The sequence below is a fragment of the Leopardus geoffroyi genome, chromosome E3, assembly GCF_018350155.1.
Source record: "Leopardus geoffroyi isolate Oge1 chromosome E3, O.geoffroyi_Oge1_pat1.0, whole genome shotgun sequence".
NCBI lineage: Eukaryota > Metazoa > Chordata > Mammalia > Carnivora > Felidae > Leopardus > Leopardus geoffroyi.
In genome coordinates this window covers 29,542,098-29,562,243 of record NC_059340.1, presented here as the reverse complement: position 1 = coordinate 29,562,243, position 20,146 = coordinate 29,542,098, and the positions used below count along the sequence as shown (strand labels likewise).

At 44.3% G+C, this 20,146-nt stretch overlaps 1 protein-coding gene across 4 annotated transcripts in view; it reads right to left on the bottom strand.

Annotated features, from left to right (window-relative positions):
- PDXDC1 (pyridoxal dependent decarboxylase domain containing 1) overlaps nucleotides 1-20,146 on the bottom strand; it is a 52,184-nt gene that overhangs the window by 9,463 nt on the left and 22,575 nt on the right. For all 4 annotated transcript variants that reach the window (XM_045461294.1, XM_045461292.1, XM_045461293.1 and 1 more), the window contains exons 6-14: nucleotides 19,835-20,024; nucleotides 17,342-17,410; nucleotides 16,431-16,509; nucleotides 13,064-13,148; nucleotides 12,157-12,205; nucleotides 11,905-12,006; nucleotides 10,984-11,109; nucleotides 6,959-7,009; nucleotides 1,605-1,668 (exon numbers count right to left, since the gene is read on the bottom strand). In XM_045461294.1, the coding sequence (XP_045317250.1) occupies nucleotides 1,605-1,668; nucleotides 6,959-7,009; nucleotides 10,984-11,109; nucleotides 11,905-12,006; nucleotides 12,157-12,205; nucleotides 13,064-13,148; nucleotides 16,431-16,509; nucleotides 17,342-17,410; nucleotides 19,835-20,024 (815 nt within the window). The remainder of the gene's footprint in view (nucleotides 1-1,604; nucleotides 1,669-6,958; nucleotides 7,010-10,983; nucleotides 11,110-11,904; nucleotides 12,007-12,156; nucleotides 12,206-13,063; nucleotides 13,149-16,430; nucleotides 16,510-17,341; nucleotides 17,411-19,834; nucleotides 20,025-20,146) is intronic.

The window sequence follows — 20,146 nt, the reverse complement described above, 5'->3', positions numbered from 1 at the left end:
AGAAGGGTTTTTTTAGCTTTATTTTTAGAGAGACAGAGTGTCACTAGGGGAGTGGCAGAGAGAGAGGGAGACACTGAATATGAAGCAGTCTCCAGGCTCCGTGCTGTCGGTACAGAGCCGGATGTGGGGCTCGAACTCATGAACCGGGAGATCATGACCTGAGCTGAAGTCGGATGCTTAACCGACTGAGCCACCCAGACGCCCACAGGAGGGGATTTAAGCTTCCACAGTTTTTTTCTCGGGGAAAATGTAACACCTGAGTACTGTCTCACAAATAGAATTCTTAGTCTCATTTGCGAAGTTTTTCTTTAAAGGAACTTACAGAGGAAATCAAAATGTAACACTGTAAGTTACCAGCTAGTCTATCAACCCCTATGCGAGGGAAGTCAGAGCACCTGAGAGCACCCCAAGCGGGCCTCACAACAGATTTCTCCTTTCAAATGGCCAGGGCGCCTACTCCTGCCAGGCGGTGTGCTGGGCACGCCAGATATAAGGAAGTGTCATCTAGCTGTTTACATTCTACTGAAGAAATACCATAAAGAAAAAACTGAAATCACCATATATTGTTGTTGGTGCCATGAAAGAAGGCGGGGACTCCGATACAGCATGATGGAGTTGCCTTAGCAGGGACAGGGAAGGCCTCTCGAAGGAGGTGCATCTAACGGAGACCGGAATGGTGATAGGGAGCCAGCCAGAAGAAGAGTGAAGGGAAATGTGCTCGAGGTAAAGGGAACAGCAAGTGCAAAGGTCTTGCTCTAGGAAAGGGCACAATATCCTAGAAACTCAGAGAGGACGAGTCTAAGTCACAATGATCGAGAGGAGAGGTGGCCTAAAAGGAAGTCAGAGAAGACGGCAAGGGCTGGACTCCATAGGCCTTACAAGGCCTGATACTGAACCTGGACCTTATTCACTAGAAATAGTAAGAAACTGAGGGTCTGGGCAGCGGAAGGGCGCGAATGGATTCCCACATGTACTGCCCAGTCTGACCGCGTGCAGAGAATGGTCTGGAATGGGGTATGTGCAGTACACAGAAGTGACAGATCAGTCGAGCGGGGACCGCGGCTGTCCGGGTGAGAAGTAACGGTGCCCCGGACTAGGCTGGTGGCGCTGGGGGCACCCTGTAAAAATAGAGATTCCTGGATCCAACCTCATGAATCAAAGTATCTAGGAAGTAGAGCCCCCAAATCTCTATTTTCTTTCCTTTCTTTTTTATGCTTAATATAGTTTCCGTTTTAAATAATTTAAAATACGGTGTAAACATACATTAAAAACACGATGGCAAATGAGCGTGAAAACATGAGGTTATTTGTGTGTGTGTGTGCGTACCCGCGCACGCATCCTGGTCTCTCTTCGCTCATTCTAGCACTAGGTCTAGGGACTGGCATTTGGAAACCACTGGTTTGATCACAGGAAACTATCACTAAAATGCTATTAAGGCACTTAGGACCAGAATTCTTGTGAAAATCATTAACATTTTCTGAAAAAATGATGACTGCAGATTTTAGCAGTCAAAATATTTTGGACTATCTATGTAACTTGAAATGGTTTAAAATCCAAAGCCCTTAGACACAAATCCAAAAATTATGCTTTTTAAAGTCACCTACCTGAGCCTGGTAATTCCTGGAAAAATCTGAACACTACTACTGGAGAGCTGAGCTCATCTTCCACCTGAAAAATACAATCTGATGTTACCAATTAACATTACATCCAACACCTGCAAAATGAAACCGTGAGTTTGAAAAGCAGGCTACGGATCGCATAGGTTCTTCGTAAACACGTAAAATTCAAAGGTTAATTTCAATTGCTACAGAAATAGAAATCAAGGGTTTAGTAAAATTCCTAGAAATAATTATAAGCCGGTTCCGAGAACACATTCCTGGATATGACATCTGACAGAGGTATACTGAAATTAAGGCAGGAGCAAACTGTAATAATAATAAACAGAGGCCTGCCATTAAAGATCAAAGAAGAGGAAAAAGAATAACCAGAATCAGTGCTGGGAGAGTGGAAGCTTTCAACAACCTAGAAATTATGCTAACTTAAGCAGGACTGAAACTTTAAGAGAAAAAAAATTTTTTTTAATGCTTATTTATTTTTGAGACAGAGACAGAGTGTGAGCAGGGGAGGGGCAGAGACAGAGGGAGACACAGAATCCGAAGCAGGCTCCAGGCTCTGAGCTGTCAGCACAGAGCCCCACGCGGGGCTCAAACCCACAAACCGTGAGATCATGACCTGAGCCGAAGTCAGACGCTTAACCGACGGAGCCACCCAGGCGCCCCTGAAACTTTTTATACAGTCACAAACAAAAAGAGGAAAGCTCCTTTCTTCTCACTTTGTAAAACTCTCAGAACAGGATGTAAGTCCTGCTGGTAATGAAGATAAACAGTCTAGAGCTGAGTCTAAGTATTTCCTAAATCACTGAAGTGGTACTTATGTTCAGGACAGGCGTCCTTCATTAACTTCACTAATGACTAACTTCATTAGCAGATTTCATCACAGACGAAAATGTTCACTGCGTTAAGCCAAGCCAGCACTAAGTTCACGGACGCCATCGAACAGTGGAGCGGCTCATCAGCTCCACTACGGGGTCAGAATACAAAGGGAACAGCAATGTTCTTGACAGAATATGGCACACAGGGACAGATGTGTAAGCACTCAACAGTTCTAGTTATAAAGCCTATTTTCCAAGGCTCTGCATGTGATGTCTCCATAGTGGAAACGCTAACTTGCAAAGCCAGGAGGAGCTGGCCCAAGGTCTGCGCTGTTAACCTGTCAACGGAACACAGGGATGTGATTTAGGCCAAGCAAGATGTGTATCAAATTTGCCACCTTATTAAGCTGATTGCTGTGTTAACCTATCATCTCCTTTAACTTTCACGTAAACATAAATCTATTAATGCTTTTTTTTTTTCTCTTAGTACTTTTAACACTTGGAGAGCCTTAATATCTAAATAGAATGGAGTAAATCCAAGAAGGAAATAGAAACAAAAGCAACAAAATTCTATGCCCATTCCCCCAACCTCAGTCAGGATGAATGAAGCAGGATGATTTGAGTAACCAGACTTCTATATATAGTCTAATACAGTCTTGGTTTCTTATTTCTTTGAGCTCAGTGGACTCAAGTGTCAGTGCATGAGAAATACTGTACATGGTTATAAACAGAGAATTCTGGCTCTAGCAACATGGCAGACTGAAATGCTGGATTACATATACCAAAACCAAAAAAAAAAACCCCAAAAAACCAAAAAACCCAACATAACCACTGCTAAGCTCACAAAAACAGTGAATCGAGAAAGAAAACAAAGAATATCGTCAGCGGAACGGGGGCTGGCGAGCGGGAGCAGGGAGGGGAACCCGCTGTAACACCCAGGGTCTTCGGGCCCGTGTGCAGATGGTGAGCGCACGTCATGCCAGGACCCCTAAAGGAGAAGAGGGGCAGAAAAGCTCAATCTGCCGACCAGCAAGAGGGCTTCCTGCGGCCTGAGGCTCCGTCTACACAGGGAGTAAAATGCATCAAAGAGCGAAACGTCAGGTATGCACTGCCATGGGCCGTACATGCCATTTGGTGTGGGAGTCCTGAAGCTGTGGAACTGACAGACGGACCTTCGCCCGTCACACACGAGAAAAACATGCAGCTCATAATGAAAAGTGAAGCACACACCCGGCAGCAGACGCAACAAGGGACAATCTGTGCTCCAAAAGGAAACATATTCTGATGACCGTGCTTAGAGAAATGAGGACCAGGAAGCATAAAAACAAAAGCAAAAACAAAAACAAAAAAGGAAAGAAAAAGAAAAAAGGATGTCCAAAAAGGGAACAATGACTTAACAAGAGCTCAAGGGAACACGCTGGAAGGAGGCAGGTATCACTGAAAGTGAAAACACGGCCGACACAGATGAGAGGCTGCTCAGGTGCCAGGACAGGAGGCAGAGGCGGGAAGGAGGAGAGGGACTGAAGGAAGAGGGACCCGTGACAATGTTCACTATGCTGGTGAGATCGGAGAAGGAGGTCATATATGAAAACGCAAACTGCACAGAATTTAAAAAAAAAAAAAAAGACTCCTCAGCTTACATGAGCACAAGTCCCAACCAAGCAGGATCTACACAGTCCTCACTCGGACACACCATGGCCACGGTCAAAGTAGCAGAAGCTGGAGAGCCTCAAGGACAGCAGAGACGTAAGTGCCGCACGGGGCTGAGACTTGCAGGTGTGAGGGTGAAATACCCTATTTCCCCCTTAAGCGCGAGTGTGGGACGCAGCCCACGTGCCGCCGAGCTAGCACAACAGCAGCCTCAGTGGCGGCTGCGGACAAGACCTACACGGACACACGGACAGAGGGGCTCCCCGCGGCCTCCCTGCGCCCCGGAGGCGGCCCCGGGCCCTGGTGAGCTGGGGAAGCGGGTCGGCGCTTCGGGCCTGAGAGGCTCCCCCAGGGCCGGCCGCCTATGTGGGCAAGAAGACCCCCGGGGAGCTTGCAGAAGGAGCCACTGTGCACAGACGCGGCTAATGTCACACACCCCGGGGTCAAGTCCTGGCTGTGCCACATACCATCATGTGGCTCAGGACCCGATCACACCGCCACACAGAGACGGAAATAACACTGCTCTACCACAGTGACGTCTCGAGAACCCGAGGACGCGGTATCTATGTAAGCACTACACAGATATTGTGGCGACAAAAGATATTTAATACTGACCTGAATTTTAGGGTGCCTTACAATTTTCATGTTGCTTTCTCATACGTTATCTGATATGCCCTTCGTCACGAGCCACTGAAGGAGGACAAGTGCTAACTTCTGTAAACTGACCGGACACAGACTGGTCCCCCGGTTAAGAACACGGGCCTCGGAGTGTGAATCACAGCTCTATCCCATCCTAGCTGTGTGGCAGGAGCAAGTCACTTAACTTCCCTGTGCCTTAGTTTCCTCGCCAGTAAAGATGCGGCAGCCGCTGCAACCAATTCCCAGATCAGACTGACTTAGGCTCCAGGATCTATGCCAAGTACCCGGCACAGTACACAAAACTGTGAAACAAAAACAAGACAAAAGTCCCTGCCTCTACAAAGCTTTGACAAAGAAAAATAGACAATGAACAAATATACGACTTCAGGTAGTAATAACTGCCACGAACAACAAAACCCAGGGGACATTGTGAGGGGCGGTGGTAGGCCTGCTTTAGGGGGGATGGCCAGGGAAGACCTCTCTGAAGAGGGGGTACTTGAACGAACACCTCAAGGGTAAGAAAGCAGGTATGAAAAGAATTGAAGGGAACAGTGTTTCCAGGTAGAAGGAAGAGCAAATACGAAGGCGGCTGCTGTCAGGGTTAAATGAAGGAACGTGTGTGCTGGGCGCCACGCGTGGTACACATGGTACACAGCGTGCATTTCACGACAGCTGCTGTGATGACAATTATTACTGGAGTCACAGTGCCTGACGGTGTTTGCCAGTTACTGTGTATCTACGGAGACGAGCATCCACGGGAAGGAGGGGTGGAGCAGGGCTCAGGCCCGGACCGTTTACCGCCTTCCAAAGATGCTCCAAACCCACTGGTGATTAACTAGCACCAGCACAATCTCCCTGCCTGGAGGAGGACAGGGGGGCAGAGGGGACGTGAGGAGGAGCCCAAGTGGGCTCAGTGAGGGAGGGGAACAAGGTCCACAGGCCCAGCCCCGCCTTGATTCCTGCCATCTTGCTCATGCTAGTCCAGTTTGGGCTTCTCTGTTTACAACCAAAGGAGTCCAACCGACATACCTTCGCCAACAACTGAGCTCACAGGCTTAGGCAGCAAAGAAAATGACTCAATGTCATAGGGCGTCAGTGGTACAGCTGAAATTAGAACCCAAGTCTCCTGACTTACATTCATCCCTCTGCTTCTCCAATGGGCCACTCTCCTCTTCCAAGCTAGAACCTGGGTCATCTCAGGTCAACTGAAAAGGCTCCAAGCTCCTACTCAGAAGGCAACGCACAGCAGCGCCCCCCTCAGGCACTTAAAGCAAACCGTGCACTAAAATGGAATCAACTGTATCAACTCGAACCCCAGAAAAACTTAAGTACTAGTTTTAAACTTAACTGCATCTTGCAGGATCGTCAAAGTAACACTCAGTGGCCTTATTTAAATTAGAATCTGATTGGGGCGCCTGGGTGGCGCAGTCGGTTGAGCGTCCGACTTCAGCCAGGTCACGATCTCGCGGTCCGTGAGTTCGAGCCCCACGTCAGGCTCTGGGCTGACGGCTCAGAGCCTGGAGCCTGTTTCTGATTCTGTGTCTCCCTCTCTGTCTGCCCCTCCCCCGTTCATGCTCTGTCTCTCTCTGTCCCAAAAATAAATAAACGTTAAATTAGAATCTGACCTCTATTTCCTGAAATTCTAAAATATAATGAGGCAAAACATGAGAACATTCAAACCTGAACTGATACTTCGTTATTAGCCCTGCTAAATCCTCACGTCCTGGGTCTAATAACTGCCCTTAAGCAGCAATGTCTGATAGATTCTGGCATATTTTAGGAGGATACTGGGGGAATAAAAAACAAGGCCACTTGATCTCTTCCTTATTCCCCAATCTGTGCAAATGAAAACTCTGGTGTCAGAAGGTTTCAGAAAAAGTTGCCCCAAACACTATGAGAGACAAAATGACTTTTCATTTCAGTAATGTGAATGTTCTAAAATCACTGGGCAGAGGAAGTCAATAGGGTTTGTTAGATTTTTGTGCAATTCTAAATTTTAACAGAACAAAACTACACACGATTGTATGAAAAGCACCACAGGGGTTCAGCATATGGTACAAATCTCTAGATTTGTGCTCTCTGTAGAGTTAGGTCATTGGTGCGTGAATCTGTTCTGAAGAATGTGGTTTTACTGGAGCTGTCACAATTCCACTCAGATGCACCCAATCTGGAGATCATTCCAAGTCACTGACGTTAAGTTATTAACTTCAAAAATGGATCAAATCATATATACTGTACCAAGATTTTGATGTGGTTCACTTTCTTCAAACTCTCTTGTAACCGTTGACTCTGCAAAAAAGACAAAAAATAGCTTCTAATTTTTATAATTTCATTAGATTATATGTATTTATTTAATAATTACTTAGGTTATAACTTCATTAGATTAATGATATCCATTAGATTGATACAACATATCGAAACATGGTTTCCATGATGGTTTTTGCAGGCCTGCAGACAAAAGAACTCAGGCTGATAAAGCCATCTGTCACTCGATGGCTCCTGACTTAGGGTGCCAATTCTTGCTTTTCCAGAACCGCAAATATTCCCTGATGATTTCAGTTGAAAGTTACATTTGGGGCTTCCAGAAAAGCGGTTTCTTTCTTTTTTTTTTAATTTTTTTTTTTTAACGTTTATTTATTTTTGAGACAGAGACAGACAGAGCATGAATGCGGGAGGGTCAGAGAGAGAGAGGGAGACACAGAATCTGACACAGGCTCCAGGCTCTGCACTGTCAGCACAGAGCCCGACGTGGGGCTCGAACTCACGGAGGTGAGATCATGACCTGGGCCAAAGTCGGACGCCTAACCGACTGAGCCACCCAGGCGCCCCCAGAAAAGCGGTTTCTAATGAGACGTATGTGAATTTGTCATACTAGCAACATAAGCCATTCTCTCGTTCAAAAACTGAGTAACTGGCAACAAAAGCAAAAAGAAACCAGTGGGACCACATCAAACTGAAAAGGTTCTGCACGGCAAAGGAAGCTATCAACAAAATGAAAAGGCAGCCTACTGAATGGGAGGACAAATTTGCAGACAATTTATCTGATAAGGGGATTAATATCCAAAATATATATAATGCAAGCAAAAAAACCCAAAATCTGATTTAAAAAATGGGCAGAAGACACGAACAGACTTTTCTCCAAAGAAGACATCCAGATGGCCAACAGGTACATGAAAAGATGCTCAACATCACTCATCATCAGGGAAACACAAATCAATCACACAATGAGATATCACCTCACACCTGTGAGAATGGCTGAAAAGAAATAACAAATGTTGGTGAGGATGTGGAGAAAAGGGAACCCTTGTACCCTGTTGGTAGGAATGCAAACTGGTGCAGCCACTATGGAAAACCAGTATGGAGGCTCCCCCCAAAATTAAAAATAGAACTACCCTATGATTCAGCAATTCTACTTCTGGGTATTCATCCAAAGAAAGCAAAAACACCAATCTGAAAAGTTATCTGCACCCTCACCATCATGACAGCATTTTTTTTTACAAGTGCCAAGATAAACAAACAACCTAAGTGTCCATCAATGGCTGAATAAAAGAAAATATACAGCATGTAACATACATACACAATGAAATAATATTCACCATAAAAAAGGAATAAAATCTTGCCATCTGTGACAATGGTATGATTTCTCTTACATGTGGGATCTAAAAACAAAACAAAACAAAACAAAACAAAACAAAACAAAAAACAAAACAAAACAAAACATGCAACTCATAAATACACAGAGCAGATTGGTGGTTGCCAGAGGCAGGGGTTGGGAGCTGGGAGAAATGGGTAATAAAGGTGATTTAAATTTTTGTTTAATGTTGTTTATTTTTAGAAGGCGAGAGAGAGAGGCAGAGAGAGAAAGAGCGCAAGTGGGGAGGGGCAGAGAAAGAGGGACACAGAGAATCCAAAGCAGGCTCCAGGCTCTGAGCTGTCAGCACAGAGCCTGACGTGGGACTTGAATCCACGAACCGTGAGATCATGACCTGAGCTGAAGTCCAACGCTCAACCGACCAACCCAGGCGCCCCAAGGTGGTTTAAAGATACAAATTTCCAGGGGCACCTGGCTGCCTCAGTTGGTAGAGTGTGCGACTCAATCTCAGGGTTGTGACTTCAAACCCCACACTGGGTGTGGAGCCTACTTAAAATAAAAAATTATGTAATGATGTATACTGATGTGTGTTAACTAGACTCGTACTTGTGGCAATCATTTCCCAATATATGCAAATATTGAATCATTATGCTGTATACCTGAAACTAATATGTTAATTATAGCTCAAAAAACCCCACCCAAACTACTGAGTGCACATGTGTGCCAGGCACAGTACCTGATTCTGGGGAAGGAAAAGAAAAGGTAAGTGAGAGAACACAGCATTATTACGACTATTTGGAACACGAGGTCTGGAATAACCAAACCGGAGTTCAATACCCCACTTGTAGGACGATGAGTTAAGTTCATCTGCCACTTACTAGCTATGACCTTGGACAAGTCATTTAGCCTCTCTGGGCTTCAGGTCCCTCAGTTATAAGACGGGGAGGGCAGCAGCTATCTGACAGGCTGGTTATGGCAAGCGCCGGGAAGGGGTCTCTGGAGGGCAGCATGCACGTGAGGACTCCCGTCCTCACCGTTCTAGAAGCGTCCCAGCCCCAGACCTCTCATCACTGCCACGGGGATAAAAGAACGTGTACTTCAGGGGTTCGGGGTTCATCCCTCCAACGCTTACTGAGTGTGGGACGCTGGAAAACCCCTCATGAACACTACTTGTTGGTGTGTTATCAGTGGACTTTCCACCCCGGTGAGGTTCAAATGAGGCGGTGCGTGCGCAGGGCACCGAGGTGGCTGCAGAGAAAATGAGTCCTGATGGCCTCCCCGGAGGATGAAGACGACGACGATGATGATGATGAAGGGAGGAAGCGGAGGAGGAAGAGGAGGAAGAGGAAGAGGAAGAGGAGGAAGAGGAGGAGGAGGAGCCTGACTTCCGCCCCCAGGGAACCCGGCACCTGGTGACAGCCGCACGGGCTACGTTTCCCTGCAGTTCCCACTACAGGGTCAGCGACAGGATGTCACTGAGGTCCTCGGCAGGACTGCGAACCGCTCCGTGTGCCTGCAGGCAGACAGAGCTGCAGCGGCCTTGGGGGTTGGCCAGAGAATGTCTCATTATCTCCCTGCCCTCCGGAGGCCAAAGGGAATTGAAGGGCTCTCCCCCGAGGGCCCGAACCTTCCCCAAAGTGACTAAGTTACCGGGGCAATAAAGGCCTCTCCTTCCGAACAACCAAACTTCAACATGGGAGCCGACGACCCAGTGAGGAAACTTTTCAGAAATGTGCTTTGGAAACATAATGACACAGACCTCAACATTACTTCATGTGACAATGAAACTACTTCCTTCAGAATGTCCCTATTGCATCAGAAACTAGCGTCAGGAGGAACCATCCTGACATGATGAACCAAAAGGCAGCTGCCACAGCAACACAAAAACACGGATTTTTCCTCACTATAAAAATGACACTTGAGGAGGTACCGATTCCACAGAACACGTTGCAGACCAAGGTTTATTCTTAAACCCATCCGCATGTGACCAGGCAACACTCCAAGAGCTTCGCATGCACAAGCTCATGAAGGCCTAACCTTCTTTCACATCACCCCCGTCTCCCAGGTAAGCGAACGGACTTACAGAGAGGCGACGCCATGCTCTCAGACTCAGGTAGGACGCAGCTCGCAAACTGCATAAACGTGACCTCTTTTTTGCTTTCTAAACTGTAGCATAATTATATATATACTTTCACAATTAGAACACCTCATACAGAAGGAGAGTTAGAACCATCTCTAGAGCCTTGCCATTTGGGAGCCCAAGACAGCTGGTATTAAACATATGCAGGCAATCCATCACCACCCCTAAGGCCGCCATATTTCCTTCCCCCTTCAAGAGACAGCCGGCTGGGGGCCATGTTAACTACCCCCCTCCGCCCCCCTTTTGCTCCTTCTCCGCTCCTTGGCTCTCATCCTATCACTTCTTTCCTCATCCTACAATGACACGAGCATTCATCTCATCTGATTTCATCCGGCCACTAACGATGGGACACCCCAGCAGTCTCCCCCAGAACTTCCAATGGCAAATGTGCACTTCAGGTCTGCTTGCTTGGGAGATGCGAAATCCAGACAACACGGTATTGGATGATGAGTAAGGCAACGAGGCAGTTTTCTGTCTCTGCCTTCGCCATGGAGTATCTGTGACTCATTTAAACTGCAGGTTTCTACTCACCAGCTGGCAGGCGTGCTTAATCCTCTCCACAATCCCATCAAGCCCCACGTACTGTAAAGACAACCACAGCGGCAGGGCACGGAGCTTGTCTGCTGGCTTGTTTGATGTAAGACCGGCAACTAAAGTCTGAAAAAGCCAATATGGGTTTATTAACCGAAGCCGATGAAGTCACACAGCTGACGTAACTGGTTGGCATATTCCCATGCACTTTGTATGCGTCAGATGCTACGCCAGGCACTTGGCTTACACTAAACATCCGTCTAACAGTCTTGTGAGGGGAGTATTCTAGGCAGCCTAGCACCGAGACCTGGCTTTCAAGGGCTCATGGCTAAGGTGTGGCAAAGCCAGGAGGAGAATCCAGATGGGCCAGAGCTCTCAGGCCCCCAAGAGGTAGCCCCTTCCACGGCTGTTCTGAGTGTCCTCAAACACCTGGCCGTTATCGGCCTAGGAAGACGTTAACTGTTTTAGTAAGAATCACTGAACTGATCCACTATCAAGAACCACTTAAAAAAAATATGTATTAAAACCTTCTAGACAATGGGGATCAAGAGCTTTAACTACTCTCAATACTAACGGCGCTTCAGGGAGCCTATTCCAAGGAAGTAATTTGAAATACAGAATGATGCTCACTATGTTAGTAACAAAGTTTAGAAACAAAGGGAGATTAAATTGTAGTATTTAAAAGGCAGAATATTACAGAGTCATAAAAGGTCATAAAAAGTTCTTTGTACACACGGAGGCAAAGAGAGAGAACAGAATAAGTGTATTCAGTACAGTTCCACTTGTGTTAAAAACAGGGTTTTTTTGATAAAAAAAAGTCACAGAAATAGCATCAAGGATATTTCTACTTTTTCTGTATTTTGCTCCCAGACTCCATGCTATTAGCCTCTCCCCACTCCCTCCCAGTGAGAGTGAGCTTACCAAGGCAGGATCGTCGTGTTTATAAAGGGTGACTGCAGGGACGGCTGGCAAACCCAGCCACGGGCCCGGAGTCAATGTCATGCTGTCACACTTGGTTGCAGCCTAACGAAGAAAACAAGGTTTTGTTACAGACCATCAGAGTACACGAAAGCCAGCACCCCCCTCAATTCATAAAAATCATGGGAAGTCATCAGGGATTAGGTCATTGTAATTCCTTCTTAAAAACACAGTATTTAGTAAATCATAACATACCAACACTGACGAGGAGACATAACCTAGGGCCAATGTTGCCAGATTCACACTGGAAGAAAAAACCACAACACTAATTATTTATTGCTGCTTATTCCCTAAGTACACTTAAACAAAAAAAAAAAAAAAGAAAAAAGAAAAAAAAAGGAGGTGCTGTTCCAATCTGACATTTAAGTGTCTTTCAGCTGGGTGATCAGCTTTTAAAACAACAAGAGAAAATGTGGTGTGCACAAATTTCGGCAAAACCTTGAAAATGCACTTTACGTGTCTTATGTCTCGTTTTATAGCTTTCGTAGCTATTATTTTCCTGTCATTACTCTTTGCCAGAGAGATCAAGCGAAAACCCGGCCCGCATGGCCTGCTGAGTACGGACCACCGTGGCTGCCGGGTATCCTCCCCTAGGTCCTTCTGGGGAACCACCCCAATCTCCTCTATCACACCACAGCCTCGGGTGGACGAGACGCCACCATCTGCTCCAGGGGTGGGCAAATGACCCGAACCGCAGGCCAGTTACAATTCCCTGGCCACGGCAACTGGCTCAGTAGGAGGCGTTTGTCGGGACTTATGACCCTCAGAACACAAACTGGAAAGCAAACTGGAGCCACTGCAACTATTCTGTACCAAAATAGGAAAATGTTATCTATAGATGGAGGCAACATGGAGAAAATCAGGCCAAGTGGGGGTGGGGGGGAGGGGGAGGGGGGAGACGGTGGCTCACTGTTATGGGAGCCAATACAATCTCTTCTCGCTGACACCACTTTGGGGTGTTTTGTTATCTTTACTAAGCAACCCAAAGAGCCCTCCGCGATAATGATAATCGTTACAACAAAGTAAGAGCCTGGACAGACGGCCACTCTTTCACAAGCACTGGTGCAGGCCCAACATGGAGCCACCCTCGCTCTGCACTCACCCCTCCACGTGCAGCCATATGCCATACTGCTGGCAGAGTTCTTTCAAACGCCCAATCTTATCTGTGTGCCCTACTGCCGCGGTTCCTAGGATAAAACACACAAAAAACGATACTGAAAGGAATACTTTGAGCCCTTACGGCAGGATAAAAGCTTATAAATACGTCATCTAAGAAGGAAGTAACACTGTATCTGTTTTATTGAGATTGTATACGTGAGCTGGCTTAAAATCAACTGTTACAAGTTGATCTTTCAAGGTCTGAAGCCTGCATGTTCTCCATTTTATGTATCTATAAAATCAGGCTTGTTAATTTTGTTACTTAAAATCTCCATATACTTGTTTTCCATCCACTTAATGTTGTTTCTGGGGAAACATATTAAAGTCTCTCACCAAGACTGTGGGTTTGTCAATTTATACTTGGAGCCTATCTATTTTTCCTTTAGTCTTCCTTTATACATTTCAGATATGTTCATAAGCTTTCTTAATTACTGTGCCTTAGCGGATTACACGAATTTTAATTAGCGTGGAGTCTACCTTATCTCACACTAACAACACTATAGTACTTTCATTCTGTCACCATTTGCCCAAGATACCCTTTTCCATGTTTACTTTTTTTCATTTCTGGGTTATTAATGTTTTTTATTTAAAAAAATGTTTTTAACGTTTATTTATTTTTGACAGAGAGAGAGAGAGAGAGAGTGACAGAGTGAGAGTGAATGAGCGCGAGCAGGGGAGGTGCAGAGAGAGGGAGAAACAGAATCTGAAGCAGGCTCAAGGCTCCGAGCTGTCAGCACAAAGACTTCCACGGGGCTCAAACCCACGAACCGTGAGATCGCAACCTGAGCCGTAAGTCAGATGCTTAACCAACTGAGCCATCCAGGGGCCCCACTGGGTTGTTAATTTTTTAATTAACCACCATTAAAAAAAAATGTTTATTTTTGAGACAGCGTGAGTCAGAGAGCCGGGGAGGGGCAGAGAGAGGGAGACAGGATCCCAAGCAGGATTCCAAGCAGGCTCCGTGCTGACAGCAGAGAGACTGGTATGGGGCCCACACTCACAAACCTTGAGATCCTGACCTGAGCCTAAGTTGACGCTTAATCGACTGGGCCACCCAGGTACCCCTGGGTTATTTTAATTTAGGTGTGTCCATTATACACAGAGATAAATTTGTGGGTTTTTTTTAAACCTAGTATGAAAAGTCCTTTGTTTTAAAACAGAACATGCATTTTGAAGTTGGTTTAAACATACTGAACACTTTAACCCACCCTTTGTTAAGTATGTATACACTACAGGTTGGGTAGGGAAGTCCCTCTTCACAGAGCATGAGTAAAACCTGAACTCGTGCATTCTCCTGTCTTAAACTTCCAGTTAGCAGAACCCCACCCAGTAAGCTTCCAAATCCCAACCAACTGCCTCAACAGACCCAACTGATGCAAGTGGTCCTTTTGCAGGGTTTGGGTCTATAAACCATTTATAGCTGATTTTTGTATAGACAGTGAGGGAAGAGTTAAGGTTCGGTTTTTGTTTTTTGTTGTTTTTTTTTTTCCATATGGGTATTTACTTGTTCCAAGACCACTGGTGGAAAAGACCCACCTTTTTCCCTTGAAATAACTTGGCATCTCTGTAAAAAGCCAAGTGACCATATACATGTAAGTCTATTTTTTTTTTAATTTTTATTTTTTAACATTTATTTATTTTTGAGAGACAGAGCACAAGCAGAGCAGGGGCAGACAGAGGGGGACACACAGAATCCGAAGCAGGATCCAGACTCTGAGCTGTCAGCATAGAGCTTGATGCAGGGCTTGAACCCACAAACTATGATGTGAGATGACGACCTGAGCTGAAGTCGGATGCTCAAGTGACTGAGCCACCCAGATGCCCCCATGTGAGTCTATTTCTAAACTCTATTCTCTTCAATTATTCCCACACTTTCCTGGTTATCTGTAGCTTTATAGTAAGTCTAAAAATCAGAGAGCCTATGTCTTCGAATTTTATTTTTTCAAAATTATTTTGGCTATTCTCACATCCTCTGTATTTCCACATAAATTTTAGAATCCGCTAATCAACTTCTATAAGAAATTGTAGCCTGCCGAGATTTTGATAGGGATTGATCTATAGAATCTATAGACTGGAGAAATTAGACTTTCTAATATTGAGTCTTCCAACATAAGCATATGGCATACCACTCCATTTATTTGGGTTTTCTTGAATTTCTCTTAGCATTATTTTGTAGTTTTCAGCGTACAGATCTTGCATATACTTTGGGTTTGTTTTTTTTTTAATGTTTATTTATTTTTGAGAGAGAGACACACACACACAAACAGAGTGCTAGCAGGGGAGGGGCAGAGACAGCAGGAGACACAAAATCTGAAGCAGGCTCCAGGCTCCGAACTGTCAGCACAGAACCTGATGTGGGGTTCGAACTCACGAACCGCCCCAAGTGACTGAGCCCAAGTCGGACACCTAACCTACTGAGCCACCCAGGTGCCCCTCGCATATACTTTGTTCAATTTAACCATAAAGTTTTCACTTTTTTGATGCTATTATGACTGGCATTTTTAAAAAAAAAAATTTTTTTTAACGTTTATTTATTTTTGAGACAGAGAGAAACAGAGCATGAACGGGAGAGGGTCTGAGAGAGAGGGAGACACAGAATCTGAAACAGGCTCCAGGCTCTGAGCTGTCAGCACAGAACCCGACGCGGGGCTCGAACCCACAGACCACGAGATCATGACCTGAGCCAAAGTCGGACGCCCAACCGACTGAGCCACCCAGGCGCCCCTGTGACTGGCATTTTTAATTCAATTTCAATTGTACATTGCTGGTACACAGAAATCCTGCACTCCAGATCAATTTGCCTTTCTTTAGTTTCCTTAGGACTTTCTATCTGTATAACCATGCCGTCTCCAAGTAAAAACGGTTTATTCTTTCTAATAGGTGTTGTCACTTAATGATTTTTCTTCCCTGATGCACTGCCTCAAACTTCAAGTATAATGCTGAATTCGATAATGGGAAGCTGAGCAGAAAGTGGGAGCTGAACTGCTGCATGCGAGGTGGACCTTCAAGCGTGACATTTTAAGATGCGATTCAGAAAGGAAGCACACGCAAGACAAGTACTTACAACCTAAATGAAAAAGCGTACACACCAACAGAGTAAATCCCCAACAAACCAACAACTGAAGGGGATGCGAGGAGCCGAGTGCCGTGTTCTAATTCTCACCACGATGCTGACACAAACTACCTTAAACACGAGGCAGACAAACATTTCTCAAAACTCAGGGTTTTTTTTTTTTTTTTTTTTTTTTAAGGCTAAGTACCCTGTCTTTCTCTTGTACATCCAAATGGCAGATTCCGTTCACGATACCTACCGGCATTCGCTACAAGCAAAAGGGGCAGTTTTCCTCGTTCTAGATCCTCTTTAATCAGTTTCTCCAAGAAGGCAACATCCTAGATTGAAAGGCAAATCACAGTAACATGAAGCAATGGGCATAAAGCTGTACAATAAGAACTTATAACTTTCAACAAAAACAAAGGACTCTCAAAATAACCATACAAATAAAATTCTTATTCTTGACCATTTTTCCATTTTATCTAATCTGGGAGATGAAAATCAAATAGTTTCCCTTGAAGACTAACTACAAAAAACAGTTAAATGAGATTAAAGTCAAAAACTGTATACATACAGGATGAATGTTTCTCTAGTTTTAAACACTAAGGTTTAAACAAAATGTTCTCTCAAGTCCCCATATGTACCCAAAAATCTATCTTTGATATTACTCACTGATGTATCTGAACCAGATAATCAAGGTAACTTGGAAAAAGAAACACAGGACCCTAAAACCTGTCCTTTTTGCTTCTGTCTTCAGCATGGGAAGGCCTAAAAATACGCAGAATCCAATTCCAATCCCACATTACAATAAAGAACCTTATTTTCTAAATCTGCCCATTCACAAATCCAGGCAACAGTGACAACCTTTAAAAGGATGAACTTCAGAAGAAATTTATGGCGCTCATCTGGACTCCCATGTTTCTACTTAAATCAGGTGATACAGTAATGACAAGATTCCTGAGGAGGCAGGTGCTCCTGACCTATATGCCATCCAGCCCTCGCGGACTTTCAAACCCAGAAGCATGGATTAAGCAATGGGAAGATACAAGCAATAAACAAATAAACTAATAATTATGTGGAGGCCAGCAAACACAACCTCAGTTGAAAGGAAGAAGACACCGTTTCAAAACACAATTCTGTATTATCTTACAAACCAAAGAGAGAACTCACCATCTGGTGCTGGGATCCAAACATAGTGTTACAGGGCACGCGGCACAGGCAGGGGAAGGGCAAGCCGAGCTGCCAGAAGAAACACACAATTCTGTAATCAAGATCCTTGTCACCATCCACTTATGTCCCCTAAAGACTGTGGCACCAAGACAAGTCACAATTACTCTTTTTAAACAATCTCGCTTGTCAGGAATTCCTGATATTATAAATATGTGTTAAAGTATTATCTAGAAAGTCAAGCTAAAATTTCTAGCAGCTGAGGTTCTTATAAGAAGACACAGACAATGTAAAATTCTGAGTCAGCTAAATGGGTAACTATCTTTGTTATATTCTAGAATATAACAAAAAATAAAATCACTTTTCCAAACTAAGGAACAACCAAGCTTTGAGCATTTTGGGAGATAATTTAGGATCCTTCCTCTGAGCATTAGTGGTAAATAACACCAGCTAAAGGCATTCAAAGAACAGTATCTTATTTATGGATCCACCCACTCTTAACAAGCAACAAATATGGATTAGCAGATGTACACGTCTTAAAAGGAGTGAAGTCAGTGTTATGAATGGAGATAGTAACTGTCAAATACATTTTATATTCTTTATTTTCAGCTTTGAGGAATTGAGGAATTTTGAGGAATTTTGAGGAATTTTTCAGGAATTTTTAAACAGTTGCAGCATATTGTTCTGTAACTAAGACTTGGTAGCACCATTTAGAGACCAAACATTTAACGTAACACTTTATGCCCACCTTCTCCCTCCTTAAAAATTCTTCTTTTAAATTATGAGGAAAGGAAACCCGAGTAAAACACACATTAAAAAAAAAAAGAAATTAAAAGTGAAAATGCCCTCCCACCCCGTAAGCCAACAATTAGCTGTTAGTATAAAACGTTCTAAACATTTTCTAAGTATTCGTATATATTTTTTTAGGAATGAAAAATATACATTTTTTAAAAAAGTAAGCTTTATGGGGTGCCTGGGTGGCTCAGTCGATTAAGCGTCCAACTTTGGCTCAAGTCATGATCTCACGGTTTGTGAGTTTGAGCCCCACGTCGGGTTCTGTGCTGACAGCTCGGAGGCTGGAGCCTGTTTTGGATTCTGTGTCTCCCTCGCTCTCTGCCCCTCCCCCACTCGCACTCTGTCTCTCTCTCTCTCAAAAATAAATAAACATTAAAAAAAAGTAAAAATAAAAAGTAAAGTAAGCTCAATGCCCAACATGCGGCTCGAACTCACAACCTCAAGATGAAAAGTCAGTTGCATGCCCTTCTGACTGAGTCAGCCAGGCACACCCCTGCCCCCCATACAGCTTTTGAAGACGGGACTGCTGGGACAAGGCAGCTGTGGGTCTAGAAGAACCTGGCCTGTAGTAGGTACTCAGTAAGTAATTTGTTCCAGGTTTCTGTAAGGACACCGTAAATCTCTCATTCTGTACACACTCAAAAAGAGGACGTCATTTCCTGCTGCCAGTGACCACAGCTCAAAATCAGCTGAAGTCCCCGAGTTTCCCCCACCGATCTCCACAGGACTCCTTCATCTTACAAAAGATAAACCCTCACAGGGCCCCTGGCGGCTCAGTTGGTTAAGCGTCTGACCCTTGTTTTCCGCTCAGGTCACGATCTTATGGTCCGTGGGTTTGAGCCCTGGTTGGGCTCCATGCTGACAGCGCTGAGCCTGCTTTGAATTCTCTCTCTCACCCTCTCTCTCTGCCCTTCCTCCGCTTACCCTGTCCTGTGCTCGCTCTCTCTCTCTCTCTCTCAATAAAAGAACAAAACAAAAAACACCCAAAAACAAAACTAAAACATTCTCGGCCAAGAGGCTGAATGTTTTTTTTTATAGCCCCCTAATTGGGCTACATGTCAATGAGCGTAATGACGTCCCATGAGCATCAAAAATGGTAATGCTCTTTGATCTAGTAATTCTAGACAGACTCTGAAAATCTATCTAAGGAATATAATCTAGAAAGTACTTTCTAAATATAGAAATTTCTAAATAAAGAAAAAGCTATATGCATAAAAAAGTCCCTAACACTATGCAAAGAGCACTTCCTGAAAATGGTCACAGAAAACTAAAGAATGCAAATGCTCTAACTGTCCAAAAGGGAAACAGTTGGCTAAAACACTATACAGTGACTTGAATGACTATTATGAAGATATTAAAAATAAACTGTACTTTGAAGAACTGTTAAAACAGGATATGCACCTGTTATAACACTAAGTGAAAAAAGCCAAACATAACCTTGTAAAAACACATACATACTCTCTGATTAAAATCTGGGGAAGAAAAATGTTAACTGTGGTTGCCTTTGGGCAACTAAGCAATACACACCTCTGAAAATTCATTAATATCTATTTACATATTTTCTTATATTGCCAAACAAGCATATTGTTTCTTTTCAAATGAAAAGAACCACGGCTAAAGAAATGGCCCTATGCACTTTATAAAGTTCCAGAACAGAGAGGAACACCATTTCTTTCACATGTCCACCTCATCCCCTATTACCTGATTGCAAAGGTACTGGCCCAGGCCAGGCCTAGCAGCAGCACTAAGGTATATAACAGGCTTCTTGTTATACAGCACGTTGAAGCCGTCCACTACGAAGTCTTCGTAACAAGAGTGAAGAGCAAGCCTACAGATCTTTGCCAGTCCTTCTCTTTCCTCTTCGTGGAAATAAGCGCAGCCGTTTTCATACCTGTGAAGAGACAGCCATCTCTCGGTGTGTTCTTGTCTCTGATAAGAGACAGTTTTACATCCTCGTTTTAGTCTTGGGAGTAATTCTTTTCTTAATCTAGGAATTTTCACCTAGAGCACCCA